This window comes from Lynx rufus, unplaced genomic scaffold (genome assembly GCF_022079265.1).
Source record: "Lynx rufus isolate CCGP_SWC_20201006 ecotype Redwood Valley unplaced genomic scaffold, mLynRuf1.p SCAF_4, whole genome shotgun sequence".
Classification (NCBI taxonomy): Eukaryota; Metazoa; Chordata; class Mammalia; order Carnivora; family Felidae; genus Lynx; species Lynx rufus.
The window spans coordinates 157,202,793-157,218,044 of record NW_025814856.1 but is presented as its reverse complement, the minus strand read 5'-3'; the positions used below and the strand labels follow the sequence as shown (position 1 = coordinate 157,218,044).

At 47.3% G+C, this 15,252-nt stretch overlaps 1 protein-coding gene across 1 annotated transcript; it reads left to right on the top strand.

Moving 5' to 3' along the window:
* The first annotated feature begins 2,504 nt into the window (after nucleotides 1-2,504).
* LOC124523487 (putative DBH-like monooxygenase protein 2) lies at nucleotides 2,505-10,669 on the top strand. Its single transcript, XM_047095258.1, has 13 exons — nucleotides 2,505-2,792; nucleotides 3,904-4,050; nucleotides 4,566-4,727; nucleotides 4,941-5,024; nucleotides 5,801-5,968; nucleotides 6,158-6,260; nucleotides 6,449-6,615; nucleotides 6,950-7,041; nucleotides 7,271-7,367; nucleotides 7,528-7,587; nucleotides 9,124-9,254; nucleotides 10,000-10,114; nucleotides 10,427-10,669. The coding sequence occupies exons 1-13, from the start codon at nucleotides 2,505-2,507 to the stop codon at nucleotides 10,667-10,669; spliced, it is 1,857 nt and encodes a 618-aa protein (XP_046951214.1).
* Nucleotides 10,670-15,252: the final 4,583 nt, after the last annotated feature.

Sequence of the window (15,252 nt, the reverse complement as noted above, 5' to 3'; positions counted from 1 at the left end):
CGGTTACTGATGCCATGTGGTGACCGCATAATACAGTTTATAATTGTTGGCGCGATGACTTCAAAATTGTGTGGTTGTTCATTTAAAAAAAAACCCACATTTTCATTATGTACAATTTTGTGTATAAAATAAGTTCATTAATATTTTCTATATCTGACTATTTCAAATTTGCATCATCTAATCGTAAAGAAAATATCAATCGCCCTGCATTCTCAGTAACATGTGCTGGTCTCCTTTTGCCTTTCGCTGTCCTGCCTGTTCCCAACCTCATCTCTCCAGCGACGGAGAGGGATGAAGCTCTGGGAAGAATGCCCAAATCACACATCTTGAATACCAGAAATATGTACGTGCCAGGACAGAGACGTCCTCACTTAGCAAGCCACGTGCACTGCATTCTGAGTTTATTCTGGGAGAGAATTGCTCTGGGGATCAGAGGGTAGAAGGGAAGGGGGCTGGGAGAGGGTGCAAACCATAACTGGGGGAACAGGTGAACAGGGAGAGAAAAGGCCAGTGGGTGGCCAGAAGGAAACCAGGAACAGAAACCGTGAGCTGCAGGCGTGGGCTCCCAGCTTTCTCCCTGAGGCAGGCTCTCTGGCCGGTAGACAGATTGCAGGATAAGGGATCCTGGCCCCATCTTGGTTTATAGGACGGGCTGCCTGTCTCCCTGCCACCCCCTCCCTTAGCCTTAATCCCCAAATGCGATTGGGATCAGAATGTCTCTGATACTCCTGTTATCTCCTCCCTGGATTCCTGCTCCTCAAGGTCATTGCGTCCCAAGGCTCCTCCTCTGGTCTTGGCCCTGCTCCCATCCTGGGCCAAGGTAAACCTCTTCCTTCCAGATGACTGCCAGCAATCTCCCCTCTCTCAGAGAAGGAATGGGAAATGGGTTTTCTTCTCCCACTGCACCCCAGTTCCAACTCAGGTGCTCACAGAGCCTGCCAACCACCCCAGCTGGGTCCATACCAGCTTTGATGAACTTAACTGATACTAAAAAGAATACGCATGTCCCAGAGGGAGGCGTAAGTAGATGCCCCAGCTCCTACCCACTTCCGAGCTGACTTCCTGTGTGATGTGTGGTCTAATTTCTGTGCCGGCAGATGCCCCCTGGACGCATGTCCTTGTTAATTTTTCAGAGCCTCTCCATTGCCTGACGCAGGAAGGACACTGGGGGTCAGTGAGGTGGTTTCTGGCTCAGGCCCAGCTGTGTCATAGCTTGGGCAGAACGAACTCTGGAAATAGAGTGAGATGTGGGTCTCCTCCCTAAGAAGCAACCAGCAGATGATAACCCCTTCCACCAGGGCCAGCCACGGTGGGGAAGGCATGGCAGGTGGCTGGGTGCCTTGTGGGTGTCTGTAACTTAAGCAAATAATGGAACGGGCACTGGCCTGGGGGCAGAGCCCCCGTGTTCTTGTGTTAGCTCTGCCTCTGACTGGATGGGGGGTCAGGCACTCCTCATGTTACCTCTTGGTATTTCCCTTTCCTCATTGAAAATTAAGTGGATTGCAACCCTTGAAAAATTAAGTGCGTCTAAAGTTCCTTTTCACTAAAATTCCTTTTTCTAAAATTCATTGCCTGGCAGTAGTGTCTATTTCTCGGTAAATCTGGTGTCCTAATATTCTAACACTCCTTCTGTGTCTTTATTGCCTGAATACCAAAGCCCCCTAGTGGAGAGTCAACTAAATGTGACTTCTCTGGCAGGCAATTCATGGAAGGAAGGGTAAACACCAAACATCCCAAAGGCCAGTTTACATTTGTCCCCCTATCTCTCCCTCTTCTTTCCTTCCCCTCCTCCTCCTCCCTGCTGCTCCCCAGGAATGTGCAGAAACTCAAGACTGCCTCAGACTCACCCATCTGGAAAGCTGATTATGGTTCCTTCACCTCTATGTGTCCTTCCAGGGATTAGTAGCAAAGACTCCTCCGGGAGATGGAAATCGTAGCCTTCCACAAACACCCCCTCAAAAACTTCTCTCCTTCCTCTGCTGCATGTAATCAGTCCTGCCCCCACCCCCGGCTATGCACCAATTCCGGATATAGAAAAATGCCCATAAAAACTGGGTGGGGGACAGGTGCCAGAGGGCAGGGTGCTCAGTAAGGACATCCAAGGATATAGGGATGGGGCAGAGGTGCAGAAAGGGAGAAAGAAAGGCGAGGGAGGAGAGACAGGGAGAAACCCAACCCCCTTGATTCTGTAGGATCCCCACTGGCAGGACCCTCCCATGGGGTCGGGGTGGAAGAGTCTAAATGACCCACTCCTGAGAATTTCATGTCAGGTCTCTGCTCCAGGGCAAGAGCAATCTGCTCTGTACCCTCTCTGACCACCTCACACCTCATAACCTCCAGGGTTATGTAAGTGGCACCACTTGGAATCCAGGGGATAATCAGATCAGAAGAGCCCCAGTCTGTCCCTCCCCTGTGGCACAGTGCCTAGCACAGGTAGAGGCACATATAAATCCATACTTCTTGAGTGTCCATCTGTAGGAGACATGCTCCAGACCCCAGGAGCCATGACCTGTGCCCTTCTCTTCAGGCTTCTCCTACTTATGACTCTGGCAGCCCTCTTCCAAGGCAAACGCTTTGGCCCCACATCTCGCCTGCGTTATTCCAGGTTCCTAGATCCCTCCAATGTCATTTTCCTGCGCTGGGACTTTGACCTTGAGGCTGAGATCATCATGTTTGAGCTCCAGGTCCGGACAGCCGGCTGGGTGGGCTTGGGTGTCACAAATCGCTACACCAGAGTGGGGAGCGATCTGGTGGTTGGAGGAGTTCTGCCTGATGGCAATGTCTATTTCTCGGTAAGTCTGAGGGTGACTCCCTTCCAAGGATGAGGGTCTCTTGCTGGGTTGAGGATGACTCTGAGTCCAGGAAAGATCCAGATTTTCCAAACTTATCCAGGCACATGCCCAGAACACCAGCTGACTTCTGACCTCTCCCTGTAGAAATGGTCCACTGGAGAGTTTCAAGCTAGGTCTTCCAGATTGCGTGTCCCTAAGGTGCTAAGGAGTGGAACCACTGTGCTGAGAGAGGGTCCTGCATGACTAAAAGCAGGACAATGAGGGAGAGTCAACGCTGTTTGAAGCAGTCTTCAGCCTTAGCTTCTATTAAGCTCAGTTGGGTGGACCACAACATAAAATAGTCTAATAAACACAGCAGCAGCTACCATAGTAATAGCTTAAAATAGTAATGTGCTTTTGGGGCGCCTGGGTGGCTCAGTCGGTTGGACGTCCGACTTCGGCTCAGGTCATGATCTCGCAGTCTGAGAGTTCAAGCCCCGCGTCGGGCTCTGTGCTGACAGCTCAGAGCCTGGAGCCTGTTTCGGATTCTGTGTCTCCCTCTCTCTCTGACCTTCTCCCGTTCATGCTCTGTCTCAAAAATGAATAAATGTTAAAAAAAAAATTGTAATGTACTTTTGATTAACCAGGCATTGTTCCACAATCTTTGCTTGTTAAACCTCACAGCCTCACTATGAGGTGGGTGATTATGACCCTATTTTACAGATGAAGAAGCAACTCACCCCTCTCCCAACCTCACCCATCTGAACTGCATTTGTATGGGGAAGGGTCAATGTTATGAGCCACAAGAGAGGACAGATAGCATTGAGAGTCCAGAGGGTATGTGACTTTTCACGGGCTAGAGATGCAGGAACACTAGGATTTATGGACTTGCGATTTGGAACGGGAGAAGTAAATCAGGGTCAGCTGGCGAAATTCCATCAGAGTTTGTTCATCCCTCTACCTGAGGATCCACTTTGATGCCATGCTCTGTCCCTGGAGCAAACTACAAAATGAAGAAGACCTGGGTTCTGCTAACTTAGTACCTTGGGGGAGCTAAAGGGTCACTAGCCGCTCCACAGTCATGACCACTGGAGTTTCCTGTTCTTACTCTTTGACCTTCACTGGACCCCAGGATCAGCACCTGGTGGATGAAGACACCCTGGAGGAGGACGGGAGCCAGGATGCTGAGCTGCAGGGGCTGACAGAAGACGCTGTCTACACCACCATGCGCTTCTCCAGGCCCTTCCGCTCCTGTGATGCCCATGACCAAGACATTACGGTAAAATAGGAAGGGGAGGGAAGCATTCGATTACAAGCAGCTTTTCCTTCTGGGTAGGCAGAGTCACTCCCCATCCGGAATGTGCCTGTATCTCAGGTGGCAGGCACAGTTCCCAGGGGTTCTGTCCCTCTGCGCCTTTCCAGGCACTTCCCCAGTCATGTCCCTCCCCAAATCCACAAGCCCTCTACAAGGGGATTGATTTCCCACTAATTCAGCATCCACCCCACCTTCCCCTGGCTTCCCCTATCCAAGAACCTTGCTTGATTTTACTGAACTTTAGTGTGTCACTTCTCAGATGTGGATACAAGCATTGAGAGGGAATGTGACTTGCTTTTATTTCCAGCAAGTTGGCCTCTGAGGTAGAACTAGAACCCGATGGTTTCGATCCCCAGTCTGAAGCTCCTTCCATTCCACTGTATAGATGTGAGCAAGTGGCTTGTGTCAGTCCTTGGGTGTGGGTATGTGCAAAGTGCTACTCACGGGCAGAAGCACCTCAATGCCAATCACACCCCCAGAGTGACACCATAAGGGTTCTGGCTGCCTATGGCCTGGATGACACTCTGAAGCTGGATCGGGACCGTACTTTTGTCAAGTCCATCTTCCTGCTACAAATAGTCCACCCTGACGACCTTGACGTCCCTGAGGACACCATCATCCATGACTTGGAACTCACTGATGTAAGAGCCCTCCACCCCACCCAGCCATCTCCCAGCCCCCTTCCCACTCAATCATGACCCTCCTCTTGCACCCAATACTCAGTACATTCCTTGAATTGAGATTGCTATGACTTCCCCAGTCCGCTGAGGACTGCCAAGCTGGCCTGTCCCTTCCCCGGCTTCTCTGAGAGGCTCATTTCCCACCCAGCTCAGCCTCTGTGTGTCCTTCTCCAGTTCCTCATTCCAGAAGATGACACCACATATGCCTGCACCTTCCTCCCTCTCCCCATCGTCAGCAAGAAGCATCACATCTTCAAGGTAGGGCGAACCAGATGTTGCTAAGGCAGTTGAGCAGTGCCGTGAGCACAGCCAGCTCTGGAAGGATGATGTTCAGAAAACTGCTGAGAGGAAGCTGGAGAGAAGTAGCTGGGAGCACAGGGAGGCCAGGCCAGATTTGGTGGAGGTGGTAGTTTCATGATTTCTTGAGCCCAACACTGTTCTATTTGAGTCCCACAATGCAGCAGAGATTTTGATGAAGGTAACAAATTAGTGTTTCCGAAGGGCAAAATACAAGCCCCACATTGGGCCTAGAATTGTGCTCATAGCCCAGGAGGAAGTTCAGGCTGGGGGTCATGGCCAAGGGCTGTCAGGTCCATGAAGTCTGGCTAGAGGGAACTTCAACTTGGCCACCTGATTTCATAGTTGAGTGATTTCAAGTTTTGATCTTACAATAACTAGCAAATGTGTAGGAGCCAATTTTTTTTCTTTAAGAGGCGAATCCAATGAGGCATGTGCTCAGATATTGTAGACTAGTGAGATTACTAAGGGAAAGTCAGAAGTCATGAGGATATTCTCTGCTAGACTTGGCATGTTGTGCACTCAGGGAAGGACTTTAAAAGGGTGGAGGCTGAGAGAGAAATCAGACAGAGCCGGGGTAAGTGATGGGTTGGGGACAAAAAAACAGAGAGCAAATAGAAAAGAAAGAGAAAGAGAAGTGGGAAATGGGTATAGTTTTCTTTGGGGCAAAGGGATGGGAGAAACAGGACTTGACATAGAAGATCTTGACTCTGATCTGCCTTCCTTCCCTCACCCAGTTTGAGCCCAAGCTGCTCAAGCACAACGAGACGATGGTGCATCACATCCTGGTTTATGCCTGTGGCAATGCCAGTGTTCTCCCCACGGGCATCAGTGACTGCTATGGGGCTGACCCTGCCTTCTCCCTCTGCTCGCAGGTCATCGTGGGCTGGGCTGTCGGGGGCACAGTGAGTCTTGTGATGAGGGAAATAGGTGGCTAAGTGTGTGCATGTTGTCAGGCTACTGGGATTGCTGGGCTGATGGAAGGCCAGGAGATGGGGGAGGTCTGGGATGAGGGCCATAAAACATGGGCAGGTGCTGGTCCCTGCACCTAGCACCAAGCCCTTCCTGCTGCCAAATCTTCCTCCATCCAACAGAGTTACCAGTTTCCAGATGATGTGGGTGTCTCTATTGGGACTCCCTTAGACCCCCAGTGGATCCGACTGGAGATTCATTACAGCAATTTTCACAACGTTCCGGGTGAGCATCTGGAGCACTTATAGAAGAAGAACTGGTGTGCCTGGCTGATTCCTTGAGGTGTTGGGAAGGTGCTGCGGGATGCACGCTGGCTCCTTTTGGCCACAGCCCTGCCCTGTCTTTCCTGGGCCTCTTGCTCCCACATGGTGACCAGCTCTCTTACCTTCTGTGATTCTTCCATTCTGCACCAGGTGTGTACGACTCCTCAGGCATCCGATTATACTACACGGCAAAGCTGCGCAAATACGACATGGGAGTCCTCCAGCTGGGTTTCTTCACTTTCCCCATCCACTTCATACCCCCAGGCGCGGAGTCCTTCCTGTCCTATGGGCTGTGTAAGACGGAGAAGTTTGAGGAGGTGAAGCTGGGAGGCACATCCTCCCCAAGGTTCCTTGTTTCCCGTCACAGATCTGGGCTGGTCCATAAGCACACACAGCCTGAGCCCTGGACCCGGAGAATAGCTACCTATGTTCAGGAAAACCTATAATCTGGATCATGCAAGGGAAGGAAGGAGTCAGGGCTTTGGGGCCGGGGGGTGGGCAGGAAGAGGGTCCAGGAGGGCCCAGTAAGAACTAAAGGGGCTCGTGTCAGTCATAGGAGGAAGATGTCAAATATTAACGGGGAAAAATCAAGTAACAGGGCAAGATGAGAGTTCTTAACAAATCAGATGTGTCTTCTCCTCCCTGCCACAGATGAATGGGGTCCCAGTGCCTGACATACAGGTATATGGCTACCTGCTCCACACCCACCTGGCTGGCCGTGCTCTGCAGGCCGTGCAATACAGGTAAGGGAAGACATGGACTTGAAGCTTTCCCATCTGCATGTGGGAACAAATGTGAGAATAGTTACTTATTCTGCAGCCTAAGGTTATGCTTGGTTGGGAGTAAGGAGGAGCTAGAACTACCCATAGAATAGAGGTGACCGGAATAAAGCTGTGGAAGGAGGAGCTTTTTTGTTTTACGGTAAATCTTTGCCCACAGTATGAACACATTACACTGCTTTGTTCCCTCTAGAAATGGAACACAACTCCGAATAATCTGCAAAGATGATTTCTACGACTTCAATCTGCAGGAGACTCGAGATTTACCTTATCGAATGGAGATTAAACAGGTGGGAGCCTGCAGGGAGGTGTGACTGGAGACAGGCTGGGGAGGCGGGATCAGACCTCATCCCTGTCAGCCAAGGGGGTTCTCAGGCAGTAGCAGTCCTTCTGTGTCTTGAAAGACACAGAATGGGTCTGAAGGGGTCCTTCATGTTTCACTCTGAATAGGGAGATGAGTTGCTGGTGGAGTGTCATTACCAGACGCTGGACCGGGACTCCTTGACTTTTGTGAGTACCTCCCTCCCCACCATGGTCAAGGACAGTAGCCTCAGAATAGACCCCACCCCTGGCCTTGGCTGTTAAGTGACTGATTGTTCCAGCTGAAGCCCCTTTCTTCCTCCAATGATATTATTTACATGGGGCTTTTCATGCTCTCACATCACAGTGATTTTAAGATGGGTACAAGGATTCCCTATTATCTGGTGTCAATGACCCACTAAGACAATGGACATACAGCATGTTATAGCGACCAAGAGCTTGGTCTCTTTGCCTGGGTTTGAATGCCAACACAACTATTAGTAGTTTTCTAACCTTAGGCAAGTTATTCAATCTCTTTGTGCCTCAGTTTCTTAATTCATATAAGAACTAACAATACTATCTCATAATATTATTGTGAGAGTTGATTAACATATGTAAAACAATGGGGCACCTGGGTGACTCAGTCGGTTAAGTGTCCGACTTCGCCTTGGTCATGATCTCACAGTTCATGGGTTCGAGCCCCATGTCGGGCTTTGTGCTGACAGCTCAGAGCCTGGATCCTGCTTTGGATTCTGAGGCTCCCTCTCTCTCTGGTCCTCCCCACTCATACTCTGCCTCTCTCTGCCTCAAAATAAATAAAAATTAAAAAAATAAATAAAACATCTAGATCATTGCCTGACTTATAGTAGATGTTCAATTAGACTTAGCTATTATTCTTTTTTTCTTAAGGTTTTTAAAAATTTATTTATTGAGAGAAAGAGAGAGAGAGAGAAAGAGAGGAGGTGGAGGGGCACCGAGAGAGAGAAGGAGACAGAGAATCCCAAGCAGGCCCTGAGCTGTCAGCACAGAGCCCAACAGGGGTCTCGAACCCATGAACCGTGAGACCATGACCAGAGCCAAAATCAAGATCAGCTGCCTAACCAACTGAGCCACCCAGGCACCCTATGAGTTAGCTATTGTTCTTATGGTCACAAGGAAACCCAGCCATTTGTATATCAAAAGTAGTTTCAGTGTTTATAGGATTCCTGAGGGGTTGTGTGCTATTGAGGAAGAAACTATAGCCATATATACTATGATGCAAAGTAGAAAGTAATATATACTGTAAGAGACAGATGGGGAAAATGCACTAGGGGATTCACAGGGAAAAACCATAAGGTCCTACTACAGTGAACTGAACATGTGATATATTTGAATGGGTCTTGCTTTAGACACATAGAGATGGAGAGCTCAGAAGGGAGAGGCTTTTTTTGGGAAACTCAGTATCTTCTCTCATCTTCTCAACCATCTTCTCAAACCAGAGCAGTGGCTGTGGAAATGTAGTGGATAGGGCAGATATATGGCATATTTCTTTGAAAATAACATCAATGAATGCCCACCAATCAGAAAAGGAAAGGGTAGCTGAGAAGTAGTAATTAACACTCAGTGAGCTCGTTGCAGGCTAAGGGAAAAGGAAAACAGAATCATTGGTAGAATGACACATAACCTATTTTCTGCCTGCCTTGTTCCCTTCTCTCTGCTTGCCTTTGTATCTTTCTGTTCCATTTCTGGCTCTCTTTTCTTCTCCAGGGGGGTCCCAGCACCATTAATGAGATGTGCCTCATCTTCCTCTTCTACTATCCCCGAAACAACATCTCCAGCTGCATGGGGTACCCTGACATCATCCACGTGGCCCATGAGCTGGGGGAGGAGGTATCAGAGTGAGTCATCCTGGAAGATAAGACCTTCAATTGTGTGTGGGAGGGGTCTTGGGGAGGACGAGGAAGGAGGAAAAGGAAGACCACCTACTACCCCCTATACTAGTGAGTTAGGATTCCTCAGCAGGCTTCCTGGTTAGCCCCTGCCTTCTTAATGCCTGCTTCTGTCAGCGTCTGACTCTTGAAGCTCTGATGTAAGATAGGAGATTTTTCCATATTAGTGAGGTCATTCAGAAAAGCAGATAAGAACTGACCTCTAAAAGTTAGATCACTTATGTACAAATTCTTTGCCTTTTTCTCACGCACTACCTGACAGTCAAAGACTGTTTACTTTCAAGTAGTGACCCCTAATTATTTAGGGGTAAGGGTTGTCTCTGAGATTCTAATGAAAGTTCTGATCATCCTTTCCAAGGAAAATGCACATCTGTGCAGACACACACATTTCACATACCATTTCAGGGCATTTATAGGTTCCCTGAAGTCACTCCGTCGACTTTCTTGAACTTCATGGCCCTCAGATTAAGAACCACTTTTTAAAGAGTCAAGAGTTTCTCTTTTTCACTTAAAAAACGCTCATCTCTGAGTTTTGATATTTCTCCTTCTGCCAAATTCATCGTGGTCATATTAAATCGTGAGGCATTCTTTTTGGTTTATGCTGACCTAGAAATTATGCTAACAAAAGTGAGGCTATTTTGTCAAAGCTTTAAGTTGACCCTATCTTATTGTGTGTTCCCCTTGCCCATGGCAGTTCCATGGAGGGCATGATGGCCATGAACAATGTTGAATGGACCCCAGAGAACATTAAGAAGGCTGAGAGAGCCTGCAAGGAGGCCCAGCAGACAGTGATAATAAAGACCATTGATGTGAGTGTTCCAAGAGACACCACCCTCTCAGGGTTAGGGATGGAGGGGGGTGGAATGGTGTTGGAAAAAGCCAGGAAAAGAAAGAAGGAGGTAGGTGAATGGCAGTGGTAAGAACACTGGGTCAGGGAAGCAAGGGCTGGGGAGCAGAGAGATGGGCTGGTGCTGTTCTGGACTGGGGGTTGTTGGAATATCCCAGTTGGTTTGTGAGGCTGCAAGGACTGGGGAATCACTAAGTAAGTGCAGAAGAAAGGAAATGAGGGTGGGAGAAGCTTCTGCCCTTACCCATTTCCCCCCATTTTCCTTCTCCTACAGGAGGTAGTGGAAAACACAACAGGCTGGATTCCAGAAATTATCCGTGCTCCTCGGGGACCCTGCTTGGAGTCCTCCGGAGGCAAAGTGGAGCCCCAGGACAAAACCCCTGCAGGCTTCAGGGCTGCACCAATTGCCCTCTCGGGCTCCAGCACTGCTACCCTGAGGTGCCTCCCTCTGGCTGCCCTCTTGTTTGGGCAGGGGGCTCTTTCTTGGCTTCTTGCCACCCTGCAGGTTGGAGTCTGATACTATCTCCTTATGTCAAATACTCAGGTTCCTCTCTGCTCAGCCCTCCCCTTATTACCAAATACAGAAATTCTGCTCTGCTTGGGCTCTCCAAAGCTCCCCATCTGTTGCCCCTTCCCATGACCCAGGCCTGAGGACATCGTGGGCCTGGGGATTGCACTTATTCCGTAAAGACTCTTCCATGCCTAGGGATACAATTCATCCTTTTGGGGACCAAAAAGGTCCATATTTGGGACCATATGTTTTCTGACAAAGTAAGGATTCAAGGCTGGGTGTGCACCACTCTCTGAGAAGTTTGATGCTCCAGCTTACCCAAGGGGATACCATTTGGGGAGGTGGGAGCTTGAATGCAGAGGGAGAGCCCTGTAAACCCTCCTCTACCCATGCTGACCCTAAAGGGGGCTCCTGTTTCTCTTTTCTTATGGCATTTTTTGCCTCACCTTCCCTATGAGTCAGAGGCAGGAAGCCACACGTATGATTGGTGGGAAAGGGAGAGGCTCTGTTTATAAGGGACAAAACTCAAGACATCAGATTAAATAGAACTGAACTTGCTTCCTGTTGCCATCTCCTTCCTTTGAGACTTTGGTCCAGGAGAGGCAGCTGGGAGGTCTCTTGAATGGCTCAGTATAAGGCACCTGGAGGACATTTAAGGACCTGGTTGTCCCAAATGCAACATCTAATGTAGTCCTTGCTCTCCTCACCTGTGCCTCTATTATCAGTTGATCTTTATCCCACCAAATGTCACATTCTCAACACTCAGATTGCTAGGTGTCAAGAGCCTAACTAACCAGGAAGGCTGAATTAGGCTCTGAAAAGATGTCAAGGCCAAGGAGAAGAGGAGTAGTCCTTAGCTCTGGAGCCCAGGGCATGTCAAAAGGTTCACATGGACACAGAAGGGAGTAGGCACAAATGGTTTGTGGAGTCAGACTGTAATTTGGAACCACAGTTGACAGGAAAGGTTTATTGGTGGTGGCTGCTCTGAGCTTCTGGGGACATTTCTGTCTTCTAAGCTTAAGAATAATCTCTGTAGAACCATGTCCTTTGAGATTTAAAGTCACCATGCTACAATAGGAATTGCCTTGTTCTTTGTTCATGTGCTCTGGAAGGGACCCCTACTCTGGCTATCCCAGTGTGTTTAGAGGGATCTTAATCCCTGAGAAACCAGGGATCTGGCCTGAGTAAATTGTTGACTACTGCTCGAAGAGCCAAGTCTTGATCTCACATCATAGCCCTGCTTCCTGGCACAGCAACCTCTGGGATTGGTGAGGTGTATGCGCGATAACGAGCCCGTTACCTTTACTGTCACTTCTTCTGGAGAATTCTGGAGGCTCCATCCTAAGATTATGCAGAATATTCAGTGTTCACATTCTGTTCCTGCAATCTCAGTACTGGACATTTTCAATGCTTGGGGTCACTTCTGGGCCTCATGATGTGTGAGCAGAGGGAGTTGGTGTCCTTAAATCAAAAAGAATTGTCAAAGTTTATGATTATGGAAAAAACTAGGCTCACCAGAAGCAGAGGGCTGTGTGAGTTCACTGTTGAGTATCTCTGTGGTCCCACCATCCAAGGGAAATGAAGGATTTCCTTTTGATTCTAAAACATGGTTGATACCATTTGGTAGCTGTGTGAAGTACACAAATGACTTGCCACAGCATGAGGGAACACACAGATAAAGATGAGGTATAGATAAAAACACAGAACAACTAGGCCACTTTTCTCCTTGTTTTGTCAAATCTGACATTTCTATTCCAATCTGTATTACTCCAAGGCTCCCAAGCAAATTCTTTCAACCCCAATCTTCTAGGTTAAAGCAAAAACCAAGCACCGCTTCTGGCTGGGTTTCAGAAGCCAACCCTCAGGTCTACTTTGACAGGTTCAAGCCAGCTGGGCAACTACCCCAACGTTCTGAGCCAGAATCTCCCACTAGCTCCCTTTGCCCAGCTCGTGGCCCAGTGCAGTTCCCAGGCACCTCTGCTTTCTTTTGTGCTTCTTTGAATTTCTTGTGCCTATTTAGCCTTCCTTCTTTTGTTTTACTTTTCTCCCCATCTCCTGACTTCAGCATTTTGTGATCATGCACATATTCCCTGAGCACCATCTGTGTGCTTGACATCAGGTTAGAACAGGAGCTACTGAAATGAATGGAAAATGGGAAAGGCACCCTCTCTGCCCTTTTGGAGCTGTTCTTAAGTTTCTACAAGCATCTCAATGGCCATTTTCCCCGTGGGCTCAACTATCCACCTCTAACCTTTCCCCAGTGCCACTGAGCATTCCTCCCCCGATGCCTGGAGACAGGAACTATATCTATATCAATCTACAGAGAATGATGTTTCTATAGTTAAAAGGGATGCATTCCATTATATATATTATATATATTATAGTTAAATCTATAGTTATAGATTATATCTATAGTTATAGTTATAACTATATTATAACTATAGTTGTAATTATAACTATAGTTATATCTATAGTTAAAAGGGATGCATTCCATTATACATATTATATATATATATATATATATATATATATATATTCCATTATATATTAGAGCGCTCGGACCAATATTTCTGGAGAAATGTTTTTTTTGTTTTTTTTGTTTTTTGTTTTTTTTTCCAATATATGAAATTTATTGTCAAATTGTTTCCATACAACACCCAGTGCTCATCCCAAAAGGTGCCCTCCTCAATACCCATCACCCACCCTCCCCTCCCTCCCACCCCCCATCAACCCTCAGTTTGTTCTCAGTTTTTAACAGTCTCTTATGCTTTGGCTCTCTCCCACTCTAACCTCTTTTTTTTTTTTCTTCCTTCCCCTCCTCCATGGGTTTCTGTTAAGTTTCTCAGGATCCACATAAGAGTGAACACATATGGTATCTGTCTTTCTCTGTATGGCTTATTTCACTTAGCATCACACTCTCCAGTTCCATCCACATTGCTACAAAGGGCCATATTTCGTTCTTTCTCATTACCATGTAGTATGGAGAAATGTTTTAAAACCTTCATACTTAGGGTGGGGGACTTGATTAGATACCTCAAGGCTTTTTTCCAATCCATGAGCTTTGTGACTGCAGTTTGTTGATGGTCTAATGACACACTGTAGGAGGAAGATGCTCTGCACTGAGGTGGAAAGGGAAAGACCCCAACTTTCTCAACATTGCGTCACTTGGGCCTGTCATCCCTCATCCCTGAGGGGTCTCTAAGGTCAGGTCAGACCTCCTTTTCCACCTCACCTCCTCTACTCAAAACTCCATATTAAATGTGGAGGATAAATAAGAATTTATTCCCTCATTATTTTTTTCTGTGGTTTTGTGAGGAGAGGAGGAACCATAGGTTAATGTTTACAGTGGCTCTGGTCTTTCTTGTTGAATATTTTGATACAATTTCTAATTAATAGAAAAGTTGAAAGAATTCTCCTATATCTTTTACCTAGCATTATCCATTGCCTATATTTTATCACATTCTTTGCTCCTTCCTTCTTCCCTTCTCTTCTCTCCTTTTCCCTCTTTCTCCTTCTTCCTCTTTCTCCTCCCCTCTTCTCTTTGTCCCTCTGTCTCTCTCTCTCCTTTGGGAAACTGATCACTGAGTTTCTTTTTCCTGTTGACTAGAATTCTCGTTAGTATCCAAATTCCTGGTACTTCTAAGTCAGCTGAGACTGAACAGGAAAGCTCCCCCACCTCACTACTCCACTAACACAGTGGCTCCCAGTCTTGACTCCATATTAGAATTAACTGGGTGATGGGCACGGAGTCCAGGCATTAGTGAATTATGGAACTATCCAGGTGTTTCCAATATGGATCCAAGACAGAGGACCCCTGAACTAGTTAAACTGCCCTTGATTTGTCCATTTCTTGGACAGGCAGGAATCACATTCCGGCTTTATACACTTAAGCCATTGCACAGGCACTCACCGATCAGAGTGGCCCCTGTAAAGAAGGGCACTGGAAGCCCCCTGATTTCTAGGAGTTAGAGTTTTCATTGCTGGATTGTTAGACTATGTGGGGATCTCAGAATAGGGGCACATTTAGCGGGGCTCTGGGAAGTGGCAATTTACCAAGAGTTACTCAAAAAATAAATAGTAAAGAAAGAAGAGCCTTTATAATACCAAGTAACAAATGTAGAAGGAATGTTAAAGAATATCACCATTTGAGGGGTGCCTGGGTGGCTCAGTCGGTTTAGAGTCCGACTCCTGATTTTGGCTCGGGTCACAATCTCACACTTTGTGGGACTGAGCCCCACATTGGGCTCTGAGCTGACAGCGCAGAGCCTGCTTGGGATTCTCTCTCTCTTTCTCTCTCTGCCCCTCCCCCACTCCCACTCTCTCTCTCAAAATAAACATTTATTTACTTTGTAATTTATTTTATTATCTCAAAATAAATAAACATTTAAAAAAAGGAACATCACCACTTGACAAACTCATAGTAGTAATTGATTCAGGCCAGACTTATCAACAGGTGGCCAAACATATAAAAGAGGAAGCAGAGAGCCATATAGCCTCAAAGTATCTCCTTACAATATATTTATTATTTACTATGAGAAAAAAAAGCAACTACTGTGGAGAAACCTGGCAGACACCACCTCAGCCAAAGT